Below are 25,757 nucleotides of genomic sequence, written 5' to 3' on the forward strand. Positions count from 1 at the left end.
AGTGCTCCACAAGGAGAAGCATGCACCAGGCAAGGGAAAGGGCAGTGTTCCTCTTGTTGCATTCCAAGTAAGACTGCCCACTTCTTTTTGACTAAAAAGGGAAAAAAGGGGTTAAACGTTTGTTTTTCACACCCTCCCACCTAAGGCATTTGTTATACAGGCTGATTCTAAAACAAAGACTATGTAAACGTAAGCACATGTGAGTGTTTGAATGTAATACATATAATTAGAGGAACCGGTATTTCTTTTCCAATACGGATGTGGTCCAATTACAGAAAATGCTGATCTTCTAGTAGCTATGGGTTTCTTACTATTAAATGCTGCCTTTATTTTTTTGCACTATTTTTCCAGGAGATTTCCATGGAATGGAGGCACAGGTAAGCCTAAATCAGTACTTGCAGGTAGGTGCTTTTAAATTTCACTCTCACTGGAAAACACAGCAATGATACATTTTAAAAATAGAATTTGAATGCCACTTGAGGACTAATTAGGGGAAAGGAAACACGATATAGAAATGGAAGGGCCCTTTGAAATTAACTGGGCGTGCAAGCCATGGCTGGGTAACAGTAAATTACAGGGCAAGGAACATGCGTTTTAAAGTCCAGGTAGCTAATGATTACGACAAGTAGAGCAAGTATTTCTCTAGACATAGGGAAGTCAGCTCTTTCCCACGTGAGACGTTTAAACCTGCCTTCCACCCTGCACAGCAGACAGCTCACCCCAGCACACTGCAGACTGCGGCAAGGGCTTCACACCCAATGAGCGCACACACCTTCCTCCTCCTCCTGCTCCCCCCAGCCCTGCTGTCCCGGGTCCAGGACGCCAGCGGGAAGCAGGCGTTCAAAGCTGCCTGCAGGGACTTCCAGCCTCATGCTCCTCTGTCTCGTGCTCTCTCACACAGTCCTCTCAGGAGAATTCACCCCAGTCTCACCCGTTCATTCCACCCCGGGGGACCTGTTTCCCATCCATCCTCCTCTCACAAGCCTCCTCAAGTTATCCCCCAGGAATGTGTGGGACTTCCATTTATGCGTTGTCAAATTACCCTGATGAGAGCTGGTGAGTCACATGCATCCAGAAGAGGCTTGGATTTTAAATTAACCCAGTCTCTAACACCTGTGGCACCAACCTCCTCCCCTCGCAACTGCCACTGCCCTCCTTTCATTGTTATTAAACTGACCGTTCTTGAAGTTAACGAAGACACACAATGTACCTCAACATTACAGCTTCTCCCAGTTACTACCAGTCTAACAGGGTGGATTCCTACTTTTCCTCATTGTGGATATGTACTATTTTCATAACATTAGGACTATATAACTTCGGTAGAGTGGCCTGGAAACCTAAACGTGATTGGTAGTGTTATTTCTACAGGAAAATGTATTCTAAATAATTTTATGAATTACAACCAGACTGTAGATATTAACCATCCAACCAGCCAAGCAAACAAACATAAAACCATTAAAGGAGCCTCTCTGAGGTTAGTCACTCCCTAGTGCTTACACAGTAAACATTTAACGCACAGACAGAGAAACCTCGGGAGCTCATCAGTGCAGTGCCAGATGGCATCGCCCTGCTGGAACCAGGCACCTGGTCCGACTCTAATATCCTTAGCTGAGCAGGATGATGTGGAGGTAAATTAGGGCTCCCCTTCAAGTCCTAATAATGTATTCCAATGCCAGATACTCATAAATGTGTTCAAATTTTCCATATCACTCACTATTTCATTAAGGCAAATGACTGACTACATTATAATAAAGCATTTTTACATTTTGAAATGCAAAATGAATATTCATATCATTTGCATTTAGGTAAAAATGCAAAAATCTTTCTTTTAGAGAGAATGTAATGATGTTGCCCAGGAAGGGAGGGAGGGAGGGAGGGAGCTATCCAGATGCTAAGTATTTATTGTAGCTCCCACCATTATGCATAAATTTGTATTCTCTCTCAGACAAGCAATTTAAAACATTTCACTAAGTGCATTAATGAAATAACATGAATGAAATGGAACCCATTTTCTTTACTCCAAACTGGGTCTTTTAAAGTTTGGCGGGGTCATCATCTGCCCATCCCCTCCCGCACCATCCATCGGTGGCCAAAATTCATTTTCATTCTAGACAGTTTTTTTCCTTTCCCCTTTCCTCCTGCCCCCAAGCCTCATCTAGAATCTAGGCCACCTCCACCTCTCTGGTAGTTACCATAAGAACCTCTCAATTGGTTTCCCTGCCTCTGGTCTCACCTCCCCCTAATTCATTAGCCACAGTGAAACCAAAATAATCCCTCAAATATGGGAATCAGGCTGCACCCCCTGTAAGAGCACTTCAAAGCTCCCCAGGGCCCTCGGGATCCAGGTCCAACTCCTTCCCCTGACAGACTGGGCCTCTCCTGGTCCCGCGCTGCTCACTCTGTCATCCCAACCCCCTCCCACCACCCTCCCACTCCCCCCCCCCCTCCTGCTCTTGCTCGCTGCTCCCATCACACTAAGTACCTGTCTTTCCTCACCTGAGACTCTTGCTTTCCAGGATAGGGACGCATCATCCTCTTTAGATCTCAGGTCTTGAGTTAAACAGAAAGCTTTTCAGACCCTTAGGATGCTGACTCCAGGGCTCCTTTTATAAGAGGAACCTTAAACCCTCTGTTGAAATAAATCCTCTTAACGCCCTGTTCTTCCTCTACCTCAGACCTGATCACACTCTTTGGTAAGCGCCAGCCTGGCTGCTTGTCCTTCTGGATAAATCTGTGCAGGCCAGGACTGCATTGGTCTCTTTCTGCCTCTGTCTTAAGTGACTAGTACTGTCCCTGGGACATAGTAGGTGTCCAAGAAACACTGCTGAACAAGCTCATTCATGAAGACACGCCTGTCCTCTGTTTGATATCCCTCCTTGTTTAATAGTCAAGATGTTCCAGATCAGTACATTAGCACCGGGGAAGGCTGGAGAGGCGCAGTCCCACTTGGATGTCCAGATTAGAGAAGGGGTCAGTGGTATATGTAGTCACCCTGTGCCAAACAACAGCCTATGATTAAAGAAAATTTAACTCACCATTTCAAAAAGCACATGCTACCTAAATCCAACTAACTTAATTTAAAAAATTACTGAAGAAATCCAGCCTTAAATGTCTTTTCCACAAAGAGTAAAAATGACAACAAAACAAAGAAAATAGCCACAACAACATTGCTGACACAAGTGCTATGAAACCCCAGTGTCCCCAGCACCTGTCCTCCAGCGTGTCCCTGCACCCAGCTGGCTCTAATTGGAGAAAACCCCTGAAGGCAAGTCACTGAATCAGTAGAAAGAAAAGTCAGCTAGTCAAGGATGTGTAAAAATAATGAGGCTTGGCGGCAGCATACCAGGCTCAAAGTCTAAGGCAATATTACTTTACACATGTGTAGCACTTCACACTTTTCAGGGCGCTTTTGTGCCCAGTCTGTTTCGTCTAACCTCCAAGAGAAGGTACGTAAGCCCTTTAGCCCCATTCGATAGCTGGGAAAGTTGAATCCCACAGAGGTCAAGTTCTTTGCTCAAAGTCACAGGGCTTTGGGTCAAACCCAGGGGTCCTGACCGTCAGGAGTGGGTGTCCTTTCTCTCAGCCATGCCGTGGTCAGCTGGCACCATGGCGAGGAAGGGCAGAAGCGGAGCCACGGAACTCGGTGCCCCTCAGAATGCCCAGGGCCCATCCCCCTCTCCCTGCACTCCTGCCCCTTCCTCCAAGGCGGCCTGTAAATAGCAGGGAAACCAGGCTAAATGGAGGAAACCACGGTCGGGGGGCGGGGGTAGAAAAGAGAGAACATTTTCTCTCCCATTTCCCTAAATGTCACTAGCTCCGCATGTCCCAAGAGCACAGGCAACATCGAATCTCCTATGAGACCCTAAGCGTGAGCCATAAGTCGGCGGCTGCTCCAGAGAGGCCCTGGCACAGCTCTTCCGTTCCCCTTTAACGTGGGGACGGTGACGCCCCACAGTGCAGCCACGTGCCTGGAGCAGGACCCGGAACGCGGGACCCAAGACTCATGTCACACACACACACATACACACACACACACAGCATTTTCTCAGCCTTGGAACCTGCAAGGATAAAACCAACACAATCCTTTTCTTCTCCCATTTACAAATACATGCTTAGAGTATGTACTTATGTGGTCCAAAACATGCTGAAACATATTGAAAAGAATGTAAGTCCTGAGAGACTATTTTTAAAGTATTACATCATTTAAAAAAACTGAATTGATCTCTCAGCATTAAAAAAAATGCTTGTCGTAAAAGAACACATTTGAAGGAGTTCAGCCCCATGTGGCTCTGGAAGAACTAGAATGCAGATTCCCAGTGGCGGATGTCACCAGCCAGTGAATGAGCAGCAAAGGAGGGAATGCCCACTGTGGGCCAGGGGCATGGCCCCTCCCAAACGCGGTGCCAGCAGGGTACACTGGGACAACTCTCCACAGAGGTGCACTCGCTGCCGGAGAGCAGAGGCCTTGAAACGGTGCACGTGGGCAGAAGTGTTTCCAAAGCAGTACCCAGGTGTGTACAGAGACTTCTGTGCAAAAATGTTGCAGAGCATTATTTATAACAGAATGAAACAAACAGACAAAACACTGTGAGCGTCAACCACGGAGATCAGCTCAGTAAATTAAGATCCATGTGAGGGAATGCAAGGAAGCCATTAATCGTCACGTTCTGGATGAATACTTAAAATCAAGGGAAACTGCCTATGACATCAAATGAAAAAAGGTTACAATTTTCTTTCAACATATATGCATAGGAAACAGACAAGAAGACACACACTAAAATAAGATACATACTTATCTTTAGGCGGTGGGTTTGCACACCATTCTTATTTTCTTCTAAAAACTTTCATTTATTTTCCTTCTTTTTACAATGAAAACAAATTATATCTATAACTAGAATAAAATTAATAAACGTTGTTTTTTTTAAAAGAGATTCTCTTCAAAAGCCACAGGCTTTCCCAGTAGCACACAAGTTAATTTTTAAAAATTTTAAATTTGGATAAAGTATACATAAATTAAAATTTACCACTTTTAATGATTTTACGTGTATAAGTCAGTGGAATTAAGTACACTTACGGTATTGTACAACCAGCACCACCATCATGTCCAGAACTTGGTCATCCCAAACTGAAGCTCTGTGTCCATTAAACCATGACCCTCCATTCTTCCCTCCCCCTAACCCGCAGTAACTACTACTCCACTTTCTGTCCCTATAGATCTGACTGCTCCAGGTACCTCGTATAAGTGGAAGCATACAATAGTTGTCCTTTTGTGTCCGCCTTCTTTCCCTTAGCATAATGTTCTCAAGGTTCACCTACACTGTAGCGCACACCATAATTTCATTCCTTTTGGGGGATACATAGTCTATTGTAGGTATATATCACATTTTGTTTCATGATGTTAGCTTTCCACGCAGCCTTCAATTTTTAAGCATGTCTGAACTTCCAAATCATCCGTAGTTCACGTAATTGAAGGATGTATGTCAGTGGAAGAATTAAAAACACCAAATGGTACAATTAAAGGAAAAAGTTATTTTTCACAGAAAGTCAAACTCTCCACCCGCCTTGACTGCACTAACCGCCCCCACACTGAGCTGTCTTTCACAACAGGAGAGAGGAAGGGTGCTGCACAGCGCAGTAGCAGTGAGCAGTGGTCCCAGACTCCGTTAATGGCACCAAACGCGTACACTTTGCTTCACGTGAGCAATTCAAAAGGCTCATCACAGCGCTCAGAACAGTGGCTGCCTCCGGGGGAGGGGCACCATGGAACCTTCTGGGCTGATGGAAATGTTCCATACCTTGACTGGGGTGTGGGTTAGATACAGGGAGGCATTTGTCATTTATCAAAACCCCTGGACCTGACCACGTAAGATCTGTACATTTCACTGTTTGATCTGTACATTCCATTTTGATTTTTAAAGAGGAAAAAAAAAAAAACCAGGGTCACCAGACCCCTCCCTGAAAGAAGACATGTTAAGCCTAAAGGAAATTGGAGTAAATAAGAATTTTACAAAAACAAAAGTGGCTCTGCAGGTTAGCTACAGATGCTCGCCGCCACCATCAGCTTTAGGGTCCTCTGTGGATCTCTACTGTCCCCAGAACCAAGCCCCTAGGCTCCTTTCTCTGGAGTGCGGAAACACTGGTTTGTCTGGGGGGTGTCTGGTAATCACGCGGTGGACAACTGCAGACAATTCCTGGAACCTGCCCAAGTTTGGTAAACAGCCCAACAGGTGTGAGGCCAGGTGACGAAACACCTAAACGTGTGTGACTCTGTGTGGGAGTAGAAAGCAGGTACACCCTGATTGCATGTCAGGCCAGGTGAGGCAATGCGGCCCCTGAATGAACAGGGAGGGGTAAGGACTAGAACCACCCCGAAGGGAAAACAAGGTCTCAGAGAAGGCGAGGAAACCTCGTCTGAATGTGGGCTCTGGAGCTGAGAAGACACCTGGACTCAGGCTGGATGCAGTGTGTCTTTCCGGCTGCTCCGGCACTGGGCTTGGCCGGAATCCCGGAGAGGTGAAAGTTACCCCTTTCCTACTTATGTGGGTATTTGTTATTCTCCTCTGCACAGTTCATCTCTCCAAAACGTCAAGTGTAGGCCATGCTTTGTGGGAGGCCTGGGGGTCCCAGTCACAGTGAGTTCCCTGTCCAACCATTTAAAGCACTCAGACCATCAGAGGATTTTTTTCTTTTGTAATCTATTTTAGGTTCTCCACACTACTATGTCCCTTTACTGAAATGCACGGCCCGGTGGCCAAGAGATCTCCGGGTTGTTATGGAGCGGCATTCAAGAGCACACAACTTCTCAAGGGTCTAAAATGCAGCTTTAAAAACAAAACAGCTCCACCTAAGCCGAATGGCAAAGCAGAATATGACAGTCAGGGACTCAAATACTTCCCCAGAGTTAGTGTTACATTTTTTAAAACACTGAGCAGGGATTCTGACGAGCTTGGAGACGTGGACTCACTATCATTTAGTGAAGACAGTAACCTGTGGTGGCCAGCTCTCGGGGCGCAAATACTGAAACAGGCCTGTGGAACCCAAGAGCTGCCCAACCCACTCGAGTCCTCCTCGGGCCTCCCACAAAATGAGCCACCTTGACTTCTCACGTGCTGGGAGATTACACCCACAAGGCCAACTTCTGCCTCTTCCTGACTCATCATGCTCTCTAGAAAGCATGCTCTCTCATTAACCTACTAGTGGACATTTGGCTTTGCAGACATTTAATTACAACTAAATGTCCCGAGGAGTCTCAGCATCACCTTTCTAGTTGTTTTTGCAAGTTTGTATCTAGGGATTTCCCCTTTGGCTTTCACTTCGTCCCAGCCTTGAGGCAGGGCCCCCACCGCCAGCCTGGTTCTGTGCGGGTGGGATGATGGAGGATGGATGATGGGCAAACTGCAGAAACCACTGGGCACAGGAAGTGCGTTGGGGAACATGGGCTTGGAGGTGCACGGGGCTGCCCCTCACCTCCTTATGCTACAGGAGAAGGAGCCACACACACAGCCCCTCCTGCAGCCTGGGGGTTGGGGACCGATGTTGACCCGTGTTAATAAGAGGACTGTCGACTGATACCAATAAAACCCATTTTTCCAGAAAGGCTACCCTCTAACAGTGCCAATGATGGCAGAGTCATTGAAAGCCTCGCCAATCTAGCTACATCGAAATGCCACCAAAACATTTAAAAACCAGCTAGGACCCACAGGCTCACACACCAACATGTGCTCCCCCAATGAGATGTGCAATTGGTCCATCCGTCCACGGGACCCCATGGAATTTCCTGAACCAGATGTACAGGCTGCTTTTTAAAAATAACTCTTTATGTAAGGGAATAAATACTCTCTTTGCCCTGACAAATAACCCAGCTATTCCCCTCCCCAGGATGGACCATGAAAACACTTTCAGCCTGAAGGAGCAACTACGTAGCAGAACCAGAAAGTTGTGATGCAAAGGTCTTCTGGTTGACAGAGATGCCTGCTGTCTTAGTCATTTCAAACTCATTTGTTCTCAGCACTGTGAGGGGCATTTGGCTGTTGGAGGAACAGCTAAATGATTTCAAAACCGCGGACACGGCAAAAACAAAAACAAAATCTGGGTTTGTACGGCTGGACAGGAAGTCTGTTAAGTCACCTCTCGTATCCTCACCTTCTCCGATGGGTGCTGCCCACTTGGAGGACAAGACCATTTAGAGGGAAGGCAGCAGGGGCCTCCCACCTCCCGGCGAGCACGGTCTCCTGCGAACAGCTTGTCTCGACTACGCTCTTGCTGCTCTACTGCAATTACCGAGCACCTGGCCATATGTTATCATAACTGCGCCGTGCAATTAGACGTTTTGCTCTGTGATGCTGATCTCAAAAGTATTTCACGTATGTTTACTTCACCAAGACCCAAGCAATTTGAGGGCAGGGGCTGTGCCAAATGTGGCAACGCTTCCCTTGTGCTAAGGCCATGTCACTGACATTCATCCTAGAATCTCTCCGGAACAGAATCAAAACCAGCGCAGGGTGAAAAAGCAAGTGTCTCAGGCAGATAGGCTTTTTCCAAAAGGAGGCCTGCAAAAATTATCTACTCTTCATGTTTCATGAAATTCTAGTGAACGTTAGTTTCCCAGGGCAGATTTAAAGCAGAAAATTTAAAAGCAAATAGTCAACACGCATTAGCTATTTTTATTACTTATTATTTTTTATATTTTATTGGTTGGCACCAAACTCTTTGTTAAGTATTTTGAATATCACCTGCCAGTGGATATCTGTAATTGCCCAGCACAAAAATGGACATTCATGAGCCACCAAAAAATGTTACATTTTGCATATTATGTTTATTCAATAAGGTAGAAAAATGTACAATATAGATTTCCAATAATAATCATTTTTATACTAAAAAAGGAAAATAAAAACTAATAACTTTCATTTTGAAGGAGAAGTTTTGGTTATCACATAGGTGGCTCATACACAGATAATACTGTGTAAAACAGTTGTCTGTATTTCTAACTCATCTCCACAGCAACTAAAAGAGTCACAGATGTTTAAAAAAAATACCAGATCAATATTTTTTTAAATGAACACATCTGAGTCACTTTGCCATGTTATACCAGCAGTTTAACGAGGTTTATTTATTTCAACACACGTAGACCATTAAAAGAATGATTTCCCATCCAAGGTCTCCTGTCTGCCCCAGCCCCCCAGCCTACCCTGCCCCTCTGCCTCAAACGGACCAGGGAGAGCAAAATGTCATGGAGACCGAACTATTCACCGCTAACAGGAAACGGAGCTTGTTGCATCTACAAAGGACAGACAGCGGCGCAAATGATACTACACTACCACACACTAAAAAGTGCTTTTAAAGAATTGGATGTATTACTAGAAAGATTTAGATATTGTCTTGATGCATGACACATTTAAGTATCTTTGAAGGACATGCTTGGAAAGAAGTGTTCTGACAAAGTGGTAGTTAGGCTGGTCATCAAACCACCTCGACAAAGAAACGAGCAAACAAACTAACCACGGGATTATACTGTCACGACTCTAGGAACCAGCGGGCCTCCCAAGCGCAGTGCAAGAGCGATCCTTTAGAGGCAGGCGTTCCTCCGAAGAGAACTGGGGAACACGGCACAGAAGTCAGTACCAGACTGGACTACGGAGGTCACCGTGTCCTTAACTGCCTATGGACTGCCAGCAAAGAGTGACCTCATTTTCTATGTATGAATGAGAAGCTGAAATAGGCACCAAGTTATGCCAGGCAGAAAGCCCAACGTAGTCAGAGATCACATACTGTCTAGTTATTATGAAAAGACAGTCATTGAAATTTTGTATTGAAAAACAAGCAAGCAAACAAAACCAAAAAACCCTCAACATTTAAGCAATAGGGGAACACACAGCAAAGGAAATTACAGTATGCTCATATAATCAAATAATATGCTATTTAAAGTCATACTTAAAATACTTTTAAATGCTTAAAAATTGGGAGGAAATAAAAATGTTAAAAGAGTTTTTTTCCCCTTCAGAACAGAATTCTTGGTATTTTCCCCTCTATTTTTAATACTTAACCTAATTTTAAATGGTTAACATATGTTACTTTTTTAATTAGAAAGAAGCATTATTTTGAAATTTAATCCATTAGTACAGAATAGATTGGAAGAGAAAATGTCTCCCCCTCACAATTATTTAAAAACTTAGCTTGGAGTTTACATTTCTGTCTTTGGAGAGTAAAACACAATGGACACTTTTATTATTACTTAAGGCAAGCTCTGTCTCCTCTGTGACTTGGTGGTGACCTTGGATGAAAAGTCCTTTCACAACAGTGGCCAGTGCCACACATGCACCCTTTTTCATGCCTGTACCTCCCAGTCTCGCACAGAACTCCTGTGGGGGGTGGGGTGTTTCTCTATTCAGCAGATACGAAGAGCATTTATGAAGTTATTTTTCCTGGGCCTCTCTTTTTTTCTTCCATTTTGTGATATTAATAATTTGAGATCCTCTTTCTTCTACTGTAGAAGGCTAATAGTAGATTTCCTAAGTTAGAAAAATCTTTCTTAAGTTAGAAAGGGGAGCTAGGAAAACAGTTTAGCATTCCTATTACAGATCTTACTGCTGTAATTGTAACAACCCATATACAAAACTCTTCACTCACAGGTAAACATCCGGGGTCACTGAATTGCCATATTGGACCCAACCAAATGGCATCACACAGGACAACCTGAAATCCCTAAAGATACCATCTGAGCATGAAAGACCAGATTACCTGGCGCTAGACAGAACACGTTTCTTCTTAAATGAGAACAATTTCAACTTTCTTTTACCTTTCAAAGGTATAGCACGGTTATCCTTAATTAAATTTTAAGTGTCATTTAGTACCTTTAAAAAGTTCATTGCTTTAGTCTACAAAATTTGGCGAACTTGGCTCTTAAGGTAGTCAGGGACTTGGTACCAAGTTTAGTTTTAAGCAGAAATTACAGTCCTTTGAACACAGTAAAACCAAATGCACATTTGCAAATACTTCTGAAGAAATACATGGTAGGAAATGCATCAGCATCCTCCTCCTTTCCTTAGCAGTCTGTGTGGCTCTGACGCTAAAGACTAAGTGATCCCCAAACAATTGTATTGTGAAGTATCCGTTGTTTCTTATCTTTTCTCCTCCCCTTGACCAAAGGCTATGCCAACCTTATCAAAATAAGATACAATGTTGAATTAATTAATTACCTGGATGATCTGGCTCTTTCTACATGAACTTCTTAGTCATGTAGCCTCTGTCTTTCCTGGGGGCCCTACACCTGTTGAGTCTTTACAATTCAAAGTATGACAACTAAGATTAAGTTTAAACCCAGGCTAGGAATCTGAAAAGCTCAAAGGATACATGTCTAAGAACTCCTGGGCAGATCTCAGGGAGTGGGCGTGACTGGAGGAGGCAGGGAGCAGAGTGGCCCAGGCCCAGCCGGCCACGGTCACGAACCCTGGCCCTGCTGTGTGATCATGGACAAGTCACTCAACATGCCTAGGCCGCCCATTCTTTTCCCACGTATGACTTGTACTGAGACATCATAAGCACATACCAAGTGCTCAAAGAATGGAAGTAATTCATATGTTTGATTACCAATCTGTGAAAATAGACACAGAATAATAATTCTAGATATAATGCAATTATCACAAAGTATACTACGCACCTACAGGGTTCTACAAATGTTATTTTAGGTTTTATAATAATGAATATATTCTCATTCTTTTCTATGTTTAATATTACAGGCTATTCTAGTCCATATAGCTTTTTTTTTTTAGTGTAGAATTCAACCCTCCTCCCCCTTAAATGACTGCTACCATTAAAACTGAAAAATGTGATACTAGGTTTTGCTAGTCTTGTTAGAATAAATACTCCATAATAGTTGGGTTTCCCCCTGACTGAGCTATGAAATTATAGGGAAATCTACATACAGCAGATAATGTTCATGGAGAATATCAGGAGGCTCTGGATGGATTGTTACGGGTTTCCTCATAGCCCCTCCCCCACATGCATTAATAACTGAGATAATTAATGTCTAATTCCTAGATACAATCACATATGTGCCACTTATTCAAATTTCAGTGGAAGCGTATATAGCTGGATTATTTCCATTTTAAAAGTTCTGTCCACATTTTGAACAGAAACCACAAACTGAGATGTTTACAATCATTTAAAAAAACCCTCCTCTAAGACTCATTTAAAATCATTTTACTATCCTTTTGTTCTGGACAAGTCAGAGACTTAAAAGATAATGAGACATTTTATTTTTTTAATTTTGCATTTCTTGATTCTCTCAAAAGCATGAGAACCAGGGGTTGTTTTGACCTTTATACTCCCATGTCGTGTCCTTACTTTAGGATTAGTCAATTACTGAAATATGAAATCATTGTTCATGCAGGGCAAGGTGTCATATGCATGCTCACTCTGAAAGAATGGCAGAGCTCTGTATGTGTCTATCTGTCTAGAACTTGATAAAAATTCATTTCAAGAGCTACGTATTTTCAAGAGTCTAACATAGGCCTACTTTTGCAAATAGGTTCATTTCTCTTCATCTTTCTTGTGCTTTGAAGCAGTTGTGGTAAAATGTTCTTATATGCATTACCCACATATGGCCAGGTCATGCCTTAGCTCACAAGTTCCATTCTTCTCACCCTGTACATTTTGCAAAACAGTTATCATTTGATGCTAGAAGGCAAAGCAAGGTTTTGGGAACCGAACAATTTCTATCCTCCCCGCCATTTCTCCCCTTCCCAACTCTGATAAAATATCTCCACCTCCTGGCGCCTTTAACCTCAAAATAAACTGACATTCAAAGGATAAGGATTTCAAAAAACAGTTATTGATAAAACTTGCTTATGTGCAAAAAGATAACTGTTCCAGTACTTTGCTTATGGCAGCTATGATAATGAGGTTAGCAATGTTGTAAAGATGAGTTTGAATTAGTAGACCCACTAGGATAGATGATCTATATAGTTGCCTCTTATGTCTAAGGCACCCTTTTGAAGCTCAGACAATCCTTTCCCTTACACTAAAAGCAAATCCTTAGTTACATCAGCCCTATAGTAAGTCAAGGTAAATGTGAGACAATACTATGATATGCTTCAGGTCATTAAATTATGACAAAGAATGCTCTTGTTTCCTCTAGTTATCCCTACATAATTCCCCCCCCTTCACACACACACACACACACACACACACACACACACACACTACAGTTCAGGGAGAGCAATCAGGCGAGCAGCCTGAGCTGAAACCTTTGGAGCAACTCCAAGAAGGTAAGTCTTAACAGAGTAAAAGGCACAGGTGAACATACAACACTTGGCTCATTTAACATGTGAGGTAGTGAATTCAGGTCTATAAAACCTTTCCACAGATTGTAGAAAATGCCCAAATCACCAGGTAATTATGAAAGATAATTCATAATCTTTGGTGTGCAGGAAGAAGGTGGAGCAGCAGACAAGCCCTGGGGGATGGATAGGTAGGTACTGGCAGGTCACAGTGGGAACAGGAAAGATATAATTGTTCAAGGAAATTAGATGGCTTCTAGACAAAGGTCTCTAGAAGACTGTACTACACTCTAGACATTTATCTGCAATAAAATACGAAGTAAAAGTAGCTTACAGTGTAGTTTCCAATGTCACTAAATATCAAGGAGCTTATAGAGTTGCAATCAATCAGAAGTTCTGAGCAAAGAGAGACAAATCCAAGCAGATATTCACCAAAAGGAGGTGTCAAACTAACCACCTTCTGAAAAACTGTTCATTTTTTTAAAGCTAAAAGTGCATCAAAATAGGTGCACCTTTTTTTTTATAGAGACATGCTTTGAAGTCTCTTGACTTAAAGAAAAAGGACATAAATAAGGTGCTACAATACCAGGAGTGTTGCTCATTACACACGCGTGCTACACACGCCGGCCAGTTCCAACAACTGTGCATCAAGGTGGCATGCTACCTGCCCATCCCTCTTCCTGGCCTTAAAATGCAACTGCTCCCGTGGGGGGCCCTGAGAAAAAACGGTCCCCACAGGCTAAGTGCAGAGCACCAATGCCCCGTGCTGGGGAGTCTGCAGCGCCAGTTTTGCAATGACGCCACATGGAGATCAGCGGGGGGGAAAACATAAAAAGAAACAAGGACGAGAAGGCAACAAACAAAAATGTACTCCCCTTTGTAGGGGTCCAAGAGGAAACAACCCCAAATCCCAAACCAAAGATGGTCGATGGTCACTTATCAGGACACACTGGGGACACCTACTCCATACCTGGACTGAAAACAAATTAGAAGTACCTGGGAAATCAACTGGGACACATTTTAATTAAAAAAAAAAAATCTCCCCATCATCAACATCACCACCACCATCATCATCAACCCTAGAAAGAAAAAAAAAAAACAGCACCTGAACTATCAGAAACTGCACTTTAAGACCTGAGGTTTACATAACCTCAAATTACATAATATTCCTGCTGTGCACTCAAAACGCTTCTATAGGTGAAGCGCCGAATCCCCCGGTGTTTTAACATTTTCCAGAGAGAGAGAGAGAGAACTAGAAAACTCTGCTGAATAACTGGTAGGGGAGGGAGAAAATAGAGTGCTGGAAAAGTCATCCTTGACAGGCTGCAAACCCAACCAAATGCTACAGGATAAAGAGGAACTCGGAGCAGGTGACTCCCTTCTGCCCCCATCCCACCGCGCTGGGGCGTCTAAGGCCGAGGCAGAGTGAGCGGGGCGCGGGGCACGGCCGGGCTTACCTGCTCCCCGAAGTCGATGGCTATGTTGGTGATGCCCAGGGGCACCAGGAACCGGATCAGGGGCCAGTAGTGCGTGAGCGCCGGGAATTTCACCATAGTCCCCACCGTGGGCTGACCCCACACACATCTGCCGCCGCGAGGGGACTCTGCAGGAGGCGCGGGGCGAGCGGGCCGAGCGGGCAGGGGCGCGGGCGGACGCAGGCCGGCTCCGGCGGGGCCTCGAGGCAGCGGCGGCGGCGGCGGCGGCGGCGGCGTCCTCTCCGAGCGCGGCGGCTCTAGCAGGAGATCCGCAAGCTCAAGTCCATCCCTGCTGCCCTCCCACACAACAAAGATCTGCCGGGAAAAAAAAGAGGAGGGACGGTGGCGGCGGCGGCGGTGGCGGCAGCAGAAGGTTCTGCTGACAGCGGCTCCATTATAAGCGCTCTGGAGCCCGGAAATAAATAAATAACCGCACGCACGAGGCGCCGCCGCCGCCACCACCGCCGCCACTGCGCGGAGGAAATCGGGGCGGGCGGGGAGGCGCGGACACCGCCGTCGGCAGCCCCAGGGCGGGAGGGCGGTGGGCAGGGGAGGAGGCCGGGTGGGGGGCGGGCGGCTCCCTCCTTCCCTCCGCGGCTGCCTGCGCTCCGCGCGGCCGCCGGGGGCGCTGCGCACTCACAGGCCGCGGGGGCCGCCGCCTCTCGGGCTGCCTGCCAGCGCCGCCGCCTCCGCGGCTCCCTGGGCGCGCGGGGTGGGACTGGTCGCGGTGCCCGGCCGCCCCTGGGACGGTGGCTCGCGGCCCGGGGCCTTAGGGCGTGACGGGGCGAGCTTGAGGGGCGGGGGCCCGGAGCGATCCGGAGGCCCCGAGGGCGGCGGGGCTCTGCAGTCCGGCCCAGAGCTGGGGTCCCCGCGCCGTCCCGGGAGGGGCTGGAGAGTGTGCAAGACTGGCCGAGGGGGCAGGCGACGGGATCGAGGTCCCTTGGAGCGATAGGGGCGCGCTTTGGCCGGGGGTGCAGGGGAGTGGTGGTGTGGAGCGGGCTTGGGCAGGGAAGTGCGGGGAAGGCTGCTCTGGGCGGGGGCTGAGGTCTGATTCGGGCCCACCTGGGCACCGAGGTACCGGGAATAGACGGAGGTGCCGCTTTGGGCTTGCACTAGAGACCGAGGGAAGGTCGCCGCGGGAGGAGCATCTCCAGAGGCGACCGGACCCAAGTCCCGGAGCAAAATGCGCAGTGGGCCGCAGGGACTGGTCCCAGCAGGCTCTCAGACCTGCCTCCAGCACTTTGCTAAGAGTAAGGCGAGATTCTTCTCAAGGCAGCGCTCTTGTAAAAAAGAAACAAACAAACAAAAAACAACAACTCGAAAACTCTGTTTCTTTTAAATAAACAAGGGGAAAGGGGAAAAAGTCTATTATAGTACTGTGGCCCAGTGATTTCAGAGTAAACAAGAGCTGTGCTGAGCAGTTCACCTAAAACTGCATGACAGCAGCGCCAGCATCCATCTCTGCACCCAGTGCACAGTGACCGGCGGGCATAAGGCCCGCGGTGAATGAGAAGTGCCTTGGATAAATGGATAATCTCTGTACTTTCCGCCCAGCTTTTCCTTGGACGAAAAACTGCAAAAAATGGAATCTTTTAAAAGCAGAGGGTGGGGGGAGGGGAAGGGCCTCGTGCAGAGCCGGGCTGCTGTGCAGTTGTCACCAAGGTCCAGAGGGTATAATGCCCTCTTGAAATGGGTAATTTTTGAAGAAGGGGCGGGGCAAAGGATGTAGCCTGTCCTCTTGTTTTGCACTCGCCCACTACAAGCACCTTTCCAAGTTTAATTAGCATAATGGATTTAAGTAATTTATTATTAAAAGTAATAAAGTAATTTTACACCTAGGAATGAGTCTGTTAGCGCACATTTAGCTTTGTAGAGCTGTGTCAGTGGTGAGCTTGAGACCTCAAATGCCTGGTTTCAGATATTTCACAATTATTTGAAAGTATATCACATAGTTTCCATATTTTATGCCGTTTAAGAGACCTTTTTAAATTCCACACAGTGTGCACAAGGCCTTGAGAAATAGGAAACTAATTTATCTCGTGGCCCTGATGTAACCTCAAATTACATCCTTCATAATTAAAATGAAATTTTGGTGATTATTTATTGTGTTAAATGTGTCAAACGATATTATCTGAAAGGCTTCCCAGCAAAACAGGAAGCTCTCATGTGTAGGACTGTCCTCGGTAGCCAATTCCTGAAAGGTGTGTTTGAATATAGTCAAATCTCATTTTAAATATACTAAGAGAACTTGTCATTTAAAAGAATTCTCTGGGAAGGAGTTCTTTTCTAAAGCAAATATCACCTTATGGCTTACCCATTCTGTTAGTCTGGGTTTCTGTGGGCTCAATTTACTTAAAGCCATCGAATTACACTGACCTTTGTCTGGAATGTGGGTTGATGGGCCCTGGATCAATCCTCATCAAGTCCAGTTTGTTTTGCTTGGTCCCTAGACAAGGACAGGACATTGCTGCTGCTGACTGACGCAAACACACACCTGTGATCTTAAGGACGGGTGGTGAGAAAGTTCTAGTAAATCAATGAAAGATCATCATCCTTGTTTGAGTATTCTAAAAATGTATTTTTTTAAATGAGTGATTTAAGAGTGTCACCTTCGATTATGGCAAACAGCCCTTTTTAGATTTGAAAGGCGTTTGAATTTCAATCACACGGCGGCAATGTGAAAGTGGATGAATGAGACATTTAATTATTTTTTTCCTATCAAATAATTAACTCCTGAAATCAGATAACAGATTTCAAAGAGCATTTTTGGCCTCTCTCTTTCTTCCTCTTTATAACTTAATAGTTTTTTGAAAAGATCATGCCAGAATATAAGTGATGATAATGAATAGGAAAATCTATCTTGCCTAGAACCCCAAGAAATGATCCTAAAACCATTTAAATTAGATTCGGAGGGTGTTATCTTTCCAAGGGTATAGCTTTACCTTCAGTTCGCAAAGTCTTTAGGTTAGATTTGATTGCTCTACTCAACAGCATAAGAAAAAAATATGTACATATAAGAAGAAAAGACTGAAAAATATGCTCAATTATTAATAGTGGTTAGATATAGCTGCAGAGTATTATTATTTTCCTTTTATACTTCTCTGTATTTAATTCAATGGACATTTGTAAGTATATAAAACTAAAAGAAGCTTTAAGAATATTTACAAAGCTCCATCAGAAATGCAAATTAGCATTGATTTCAGAGCCCAGAAAAAGTTGCTCTTCCCAAAACAATTTTATAAATGACCAACAATATATTATTATTTTGATGCTTTAAATTATTAATGCTAATTTCTGAAGAAACTAATGCAAAAAAAAAGAGAAACTAAAAGTTACATACATGTCTGATTTACTTTTTCCTTGAATTGATCTTAAGTGAATATGTTGAAATTTTATCCGCTGCAAAGGACAGAATAAAATGGACCACCCACTTCTAGAACTCTGTAACCTCAGGTGCCCAGCTGCAGCAGTGGACATGGTCTGCACGCTTTGTCCACGCAGGAGAGACTGAGTTCATAGAGTCATCTACACTGGCCACACAAAATTATCTTCCACCATATATTTAGTATAACCAACTTATTTAACAGATAGTTTTGATGAAAGATTTAGTCCTGGATATTGGTGTCTAGTATTGACATGAGTAGCAAACCTTCCCAAAATATACATAAATTCAAGACTTATAGTTCTACATCTGGGCCTGGTGCAGTTTTACTATGTGGCTCACTGGGGATGCAGTGAGGGAAGCCTCTGATTCACTAGGCTTCATCAATAAAAGTTTTATTAAAATAATTACCAAATAAAATAGACTATTTCATTGTGTTCGTGTAAATATTGTCCTGTTTGGTGAAGCCATGATTTCTGCCCGGATCTGGGCTTCTGGAGAGCAGAGGTTGTTTCCCTGCCCCAGCTGTTTGCCGTCTGAGTGTCGTTCTGGCCCAATGCCAAGTTACAACTTTCCTGGGCTAATTATCAAGGCCAGTGGTCCGCTCAGCACATCCCAATAGCTGGAGGCAGGAGGTGCGTGGCATGGGTATATGTGAAGAGCAGGGACAATAAAATGACATCAGTCCAATCAACAGAGCATTAAGTACATAAAATAAAGTAGAATCACTCATGTCAACCAAAATGGCTGTCAGTCAGCCATGACATTTTGGTTCAAGTGGGAAACTACTTAAGTCAAAGGAGACATATCTGGTAAGGAGACACACCCAAGATATCTGCACACGTGGTCAGAATAGCAGAGCCTGACCATTCATAGATTGACTCCTGGGCAAATTCTCCACTTGGCACCAGGGTTGTGAGACATTTATCAAAAAAACCCAAAAGAGCTGTCCTGGCTGGTGTGGCTCAGTGGGTTGAGTGCCAGCCTGTGAACCTAAAGGTTGCCGGTTGGATTCCCAGTCAGGGCACATGTAGGCCTGGTCCCCATTTGGGGGTGTGTGAGAAGCAACTGATCAATGTATCTCTCATATATCGATGTTTCTCTCCCTCTTTTTTTTCCTCCCTTCCCTTCTCTCTAAAAATAAATAAATAAAAACAAACAAAAAAAGACCCAGAAGGTGGAGTGCACCACTTTCAAGGTATAACTGAGGCAGGCTCCAGACCACTGCTGAGACAGCCAAGCTCCACACACCAGAGTGCTGCGCCATGCCACACTGGTCTCCCTTGGCATCGGCCACCAGAGGCTCTGCCCTGCTGGATGGAGGACTTTGCCTGCCCTGCTGCTCACCCAGCTCCGGAGATCCTTCTTTGCAAGATGCTGACAACACCCTTGTCCACTGTGCTGTCTGCCAGGCCTGCAGACTGAGAGTCTGGGATTCAGGTTCGTTATCCCCCATTGATTGCTGTCTCCGTGTGTTAATATTTCTCTTGGATTGTTAGAGGGTGGGTAGGATCCCTCGTGTGTGACTCTTGTCTATTCCTTGGTGCCACGCTGCTCAACAGGCAGCTAGCCAAACAGTTGCCCAGCTGACTTATAGGAAAGAATATGTCAGGAACCTATGCTCGTGACAGTGTATTATCCTGAAATTGAACGTTTGCTATAGATAAACTAGAATTAACTAGTTAAATTCTGCAAAGAGTTATGGTCCTCACTTTTAATGACTGCTTTAATAATATACTTATTTTTGCTTGCATAGTATTTTAAAAGTAACACACAGATGCTTTTAAAATGTTGAGTTATAAAAAGAAAGGGGGAAAATCTCTACATGCTGACATGGAGCAATCAGCAGAGTATTTTGGTAATTAAAAAAAGCAAGGTGCCAAACTGTAAAATTGTATGCTAGTTTGGGGGTAAAACAGGAAAGAAATGTGAATATGGTTGTGTATGCAGGTGTGTGTTTGCTTATATTTGTGAAAAGACACACTGGAAGTATAGTCCAGAAATTATTTAAATTCAGTGGGGGAAGAAAGAGAACACAGTGGAATAGAGATAGAAGAACTTCTCTGAATGTACTGTGCTCTTTAATTCTGGCTTTGGAAATGTTCATGTTTTACATGTTGAAAGCATAAAGTTAAATGAAAAGAAAACAGTTATGGACGGCAGACATAAATGTCATGCTTGTCTTTTTTTCTTGTTTATTCCTCTTTTAATCTGGGAAAAGGATTTGAGGCAGCTTCCATCAGAGCACAGGTGTGTGTGTGTGTGTGTGTGTGTGTGTGTGTGTACATATATATATGTCTTAACCACTTTTAAAATTTTGATTTTTTGGTAATTGCTAGAAAATAAAACATTTGCGGAGCCTCTTACCTGGTCAGTTATGCAACCAGACGACGTTGTGTACTGACACTTCTTAACTCACCCCTGCCTGTCAGAAGTGTCCTAAGAACCAAAAGTCTTGGGATGGACCCTGCTCATGCCACTCAAAAACACCACTGCCACCACCACCACCACACCCACCACCCCCTGACTCTCAGAGTTCTGGAAGTAATGCGCTTTTCATAGGTGAGCACTTGATAATTGCTGACTTGTATTTGGCTTCTTATGGTGAAACACAGAACGTAAATGTCTGTGCAATCCATCCTGGCCCTGCCAACCCATGGTGGCAATTCTTAATGAGTCGAATAAAATGGAGGATGTTAGAATTAAAATGTAGCTACTTTTTGTTCCCCTTTTTCCTCTCTTCAACTTCTGCTTTTACTTGTTTTATTTAAATGACCAAAATAACATAAAATGCCTATAATTAAAAATACTCAAAAAGCTTAAATTTTTATTCTTGCTACCTACCCAAGGAATACATCATTTTTATCTTATTTTCATTTATTTTTTGGCCAACTTACTTTTTAAAGCTCTTTTAAAATATCATGTCTTCTTAAATATTTCCTGTGTAACTCCAGCTCACTTTGATAATTTCTTTTCCATGTTATAGGCTGGCAATCAGAATGAGTTCATTAGCCTCTATTTCTAGTGTATGCATGTGATAACTACCACAAAATGTTAAACTTCCTGAGGTTGTGCACATTTTGTGAAATCTATTCCTAAGTATTTCATGGATTTTAATACTATTGTAAGTAACACGTTTTTTAAAATTTTAATTTCCAATTTTTATTGCTACTATATGTAAATATAATTGATTAGTTAATATTTATATCATTTCCCTAATTCTCACTTCCCACTTTTAGAACAATAATAGGCACTCAATAATATGTTTTTGAATTGAATTTTCCATACATTTTTCAACATTTAATATCTAAATTGACAAGTATATTATCCTTTCCGTTATACAGTTAGCACTGACTCTACATCCTTAACATTTTGATAACATGTAGACATTGGATTCCTAGCTTCTCAGACTTTATATCTCAGAGAAGAAATAAACAAAGAGTGGTTCTTTTCATTGTTACTGTATTTAATGGAATATTTTTTTCTTTTCAGTGTTACTCATTAGATTATATTAGGTATTAATTTATCAGGCAAATATGTAGTATATTGTCATCTTCAGGATAATATATAGCTTATCCTTAAATTGCTATATCCCCACCAGAGCATTAAACTTGGAAATGTTCCTGACTTCAAAATGGTATTCTGCTACTTATTACGTGATTTTACTTGTGACTCAATAGATGATTAAGCAAGATGTTAATGAAACCTGTGTCACTTTAATCTCCATATAGATGAGGTAACATTGTTTTAATTCATTCAGCAATCTCTTTTGTGTGCTTATGGTGTGCCAACCATGGTGCAATGTGCTTGGGTATATAGTATGGGATAAAACAAATGTAATCCCACTAAAGTTGGGCTTAAAAAAATGTTCTCTCATTACTCCTACTTAACACCTTACTGGAGGTCCTAGCCAATGCAATCAGGCAAGCAAAAGAAATAAAAAGTATACACCATTGGAAAAAAAATTTGTTATTCACAGATGACAAGATAATTAACATAGAAAATCCCAAAGATTCTATAAGAAAACTATGAACTAATATGTGAGTTTAGCAAGGTCACAGGATAGATGCAAACTCAATATAAAATAATCAATTGTATTTTTATATCCTACAATGAAAAATTGGAAAAAGAAATAAAAAAATACCCATTACTTACAATAGTATTAAAATCCATGAAATACTTAGGAATAGATCTCACAAAATGTGCACAAGCTGGTATGTTGAAAACTACAAATGATAAGAATTTAAAGAAGACCTAAATAAATGGAGATGTGTAATATGTTAATGCATCAGAGACATCACCATTATTAAGATATTAATTCTACCCAAATTGGCCTACAGATTAAAGATAATCTCAATCAAAATCCTTTGAAAAAAGAAGAGGATGGGACTGAGGGTGGCCAAAACGATTTTGAAAAAGAAGACCAAATCTGGAGAAGTCAGGACTTGACCACCACCTGATTCCAAGACTTGGTCACCACAGTGCAGTGCCAGTGAAGTAGACGTGCACATCAACGGAATAGCATGAGGAGTCAGAAACAGACCCTCCCATATATGGCCAGTTGATTTTTCACAAAAATGCCAAGGTAATGAAATGGAGAAAGAATAATATTTTAAACAGATGGTGCTGGGACAATTCGACACCCATATGCAAAATAATAACCCTTGAACCATATTTCATGCCATATATACAAATTAACTAAAAATAGATTATACATTCAATGCAATGACAATACTTCTAGAAAAAAACATAGGAGAAAAGTCTTTGGGACCTTAGATTAGGGAATGATTTCTTGGATATACATCAAAAACACAAACCACACATTTCTCACAACTAATTTATGAGAAGGTATATTAGTTGAATTCCTTTTTGAATATAAGAGACGTCAGCTTAAACTAGCTTAAGTTGAAAAGAGGGATTTATTATGAATATACAGTTATGTCTCACAGAACTCAAGCCAATAGCAGTTTCCCTCAGGAAGGGACTAGAACCAGGGTCTCTCCAGAGGCTAAGAATGCAGGACTGATTCTTCTCAAGAATGAACTTTTTACTATAAAAACTCTCAGTTTTCTTTCTCCTTTGGAACACTCTGGGTATTGTCTAGTTGTGTTTCTAATTTGTAAATCCTAAGGCCCTAGGCCTCCTGATTCATCTAAGCTTGGTTCATAGGTGGCTGGCCTGGTAGGGTTTGAGTCTTTGGACCCACTACCTGTTACCAGGGAACACGAATGCAGAAAAGCACCCATATTAGTTCCCAAGCAGGCCTGCTTGTCTGCACAACTAAAATTTGCGGACATAGAAGTTTTGGTCTCTCTGATTCCAAAACCAGTTCTTCCAGTTTCTTCTCTTATGCTTCTTCTGGCTTGACCACATCTGTGCTGAGTTGAGCTGGACTTGCTGCCAGAGGTGGACTGAGCTAGGGATTGCTTAGGAGGGGAGCCCCACTGGACTGAGGTAGGGCATCCTTGCAGGCAGGCCTGGGATCTGTGGCAGGTCAGGAATTAGGACACGCCAGGGTGTGGTCCCTGTGGCCAAAGTAAAGACTGGACCTTCAGGAGAAGCTGAGTGGCCTGACCTGGGGCGGAGGCAGTGCTGGAGCTGCTCACAGAGAAACTTGTTTTGGTTGGAGGTGAACCTCTAAGTTTGTTTTTTGGTGAACTGCTTTACCCAAGAAATGTTCCAGTCATGTCTTAAAAGGCTTCGCCCCTCCAGAGAGGGTCTGGTTTTCCTGAGTCAGTGATTTTGTCTCCTTCTGTCTAAGAAAGCTGCCAGTTTTTCTCCAAAAGAATGTTTTGCCCTTAGGGTGGATGGGGGCTCAGGTAGCTCTGGACCGAGACCCAGTCCTCTGGGCCTTTGAGTTAGTAATTTTCCAGTTCTCTCCTGGTGCTGGTCCCCAGGTGGTGTTTGACCTGAGCCTGACACTAACTCCAGTAGCTCCAGTCGCCCGGATGTCTGCACAGAACAGGTGTCCATGACAGGCCTTATCTTGGGTTGACTTGGCTGCCTTCCAGGGAAGAGTTGCTGCTTGAGGGAGGCCCCATCCCAGCAGTAAAGAAAAGCATCTTATCCTTGCCCCAGCATTTCCCAAGAACTCTGCTTACTGCTTTTGAGGCATGTTTACCATAGGCACGTGCTCCTCTCTCCCTGACATGTCCATGCAGAACATGTGGCCCAAAGCTCAAAAAATGGGTAGATCAACAACAAATTAAGTCTGAGATAGGTCATTGGATAACAGTTTCCAATGCAAATTAATAATAGTCATTCAAGGTAAAAGTGACTGTGTTTTCTGAACCCCAGATGTTCTTCTTGGCTACTTTGAACTCCAGTGTGGGAGGTGTAGTGTGGAGGTAGAGAAATATTTAAGGCTGGGGTGACAGGCTGGTGGAAGTGTGGGGCTTCCTCTCTGTTCTGGGCCCCAGTGGCTGCTGTCGCAATGGGAAGTGTAGGACACCTGGGAAGATCATGCTGGTCCTGGCTGGATGCAACTCTAGGCACCAAGTGGTCATCGTGAAGAGCATTTGAGGGTGGCACATCAGATCACCCCTGTAGCCATGCTCCCAAAGCTGGAATTGACCATTATCCCTGCAAAGTGACAGCTGCCATGGGCAAGAAGGAAATTGCCAAGAGGACAAAGATCAAGTCTTTTGTGAAAGTTTATAACAACAATCACTTTATGCCCACAGGCACCCTGTAGATATCCCCTTGGACAAATCTGTCATCAACAAAGTTGTCTTCAGAGACCCTGCTCTGAAACACAAGGCCCGATGGGAGGCCTAGGTCAAGTTCAAAGAGAGGTATAAGACCAGCAAGGACAGATGGTTTTTCCAGAAGCTGCAGTTTTAGATCTTTTTTGCTTCAGTCATTAAAAGTCCAAAAAAAAATTAAATTTTGGCTGGAATAGAAAAAGGAAAGAACACATTATTAGAACTGGAAAAAATGTCCAAGGCATTTGCTGGCTATACTAGACAACACTTTAGTCCAGCCATCCTCCCTGTGTGTGTATCTGGCAGAAGCAAACCCTGAGACAACAAAAGAGAGTTAGCCAATGGCATTCCTCTCGCCTCGGAGATCTCCATTTCTTTCTTCTTATGTTCTTAGGTTCCAGTGGGGAGGTTTGGGTGTGCCATGGGCAGTCTAAATGTTGAAAGACCAGGAGGAGAGGCAGGGTATGTAAAGCACCTAGACAAACAATAATTAACAGTAAAAATAACAAGCACAGCAGCAGGTAGCATTTACCAATCACATATCATATGGCCTACTATGCTCAGTGCTTTCATGTGCAGGGTGTCCAACCTGCAGCCCATGGGCTGCATGCGGCCCAGGATGGCTATGAATGCAACCCAACACAAAATTGTAATTTACTTAAAGCCTTTTTTTTTGTTCATCAGTTTTTGTTAGTGTTTGTGTATTTAATGTGTGGCCCAAGACAATTCTACTTGTTCTAGTGTGTCCCAGAGACGCCAAAAGTTTGGACACCCCGATAGTACCACCTCATTCATTCATCCATTCTTCATTCATTCAATTGTTATTAATGTGTCAAGCAGCATTCTAGGTGCCAAGGATACAAGCAATGAAAAACGCAAAGTCCTTGTTCTCATTAAGTTTACATTCTAGTACAGAGAC

At 43.6% G+C, this 25,757-nt stretch overlaps 1 protein-coding gene and 1 long non-coding RNA gene across 3 annotated transcripts in view; one reads left to right on the forward strand and one right to left on the reverse strand.

Moving 5' to 3' along the window:
- Nucleotides 1–15,266, reverse strand: part of ANKH (ANKH inorganic pyrophosphate transport regulator) — a 121,430-nt gene extending 106,164 nt beyond the window's left edge. The window contains exon 1 of one of the 2 annotated variants that reach the window (XM_045848203.1): nucleotides 14,735–15,266. In XM_045848203.1, the coding sequence (XP_045704159.1) occupies nucleotides 14,735–14,830 (96 nt within the window). In that variant the 5' untranslated portion in view covers nucleotides 14,831–15,266. The remainder of the gene's footprint in view (nucleotides 1–14,734) is intronic. The other variant, XM_045848204.1, reaches the window with a different exon arrangement.
- A 4,042-nt stretch (nucleotides 15,267–19,308) lies between these two features.
- Nucleotides 19,309–23,013, forward strand: LOC123824760. The gene is made up of 3 exons (XR_006786747.1): nucleotides 19,309–19,574; nucleotides 20,474–20,696; nucleotides 22,475–23,013. It is a non-coding gene; the product is annotated as an uncharacterized LOC123824760 (long non-coding RNA).
- The last annotated feature ends 2,744 nt before the right edge of the window (nucleotides 23,014–25,757 follow it).

Source organism: Phyllostomus hastatus, unplaced genomic scaffold (genome assembly GCF_019186645.2).
Source record: "Phyllostomus hastatus isolate PE091 unplaced genomic scaffold, TTU_PhHast_1.1 phas_contig_58, whole genome shotgun sequence".
In the NCBI taxonomy this organism is placed as follows: Eukaryota; Metazoa; Chordata; class Mammalia; order Chiroptera; family Phyllostomidae; genus Phyllostomus; species Phyllostomus hastatus.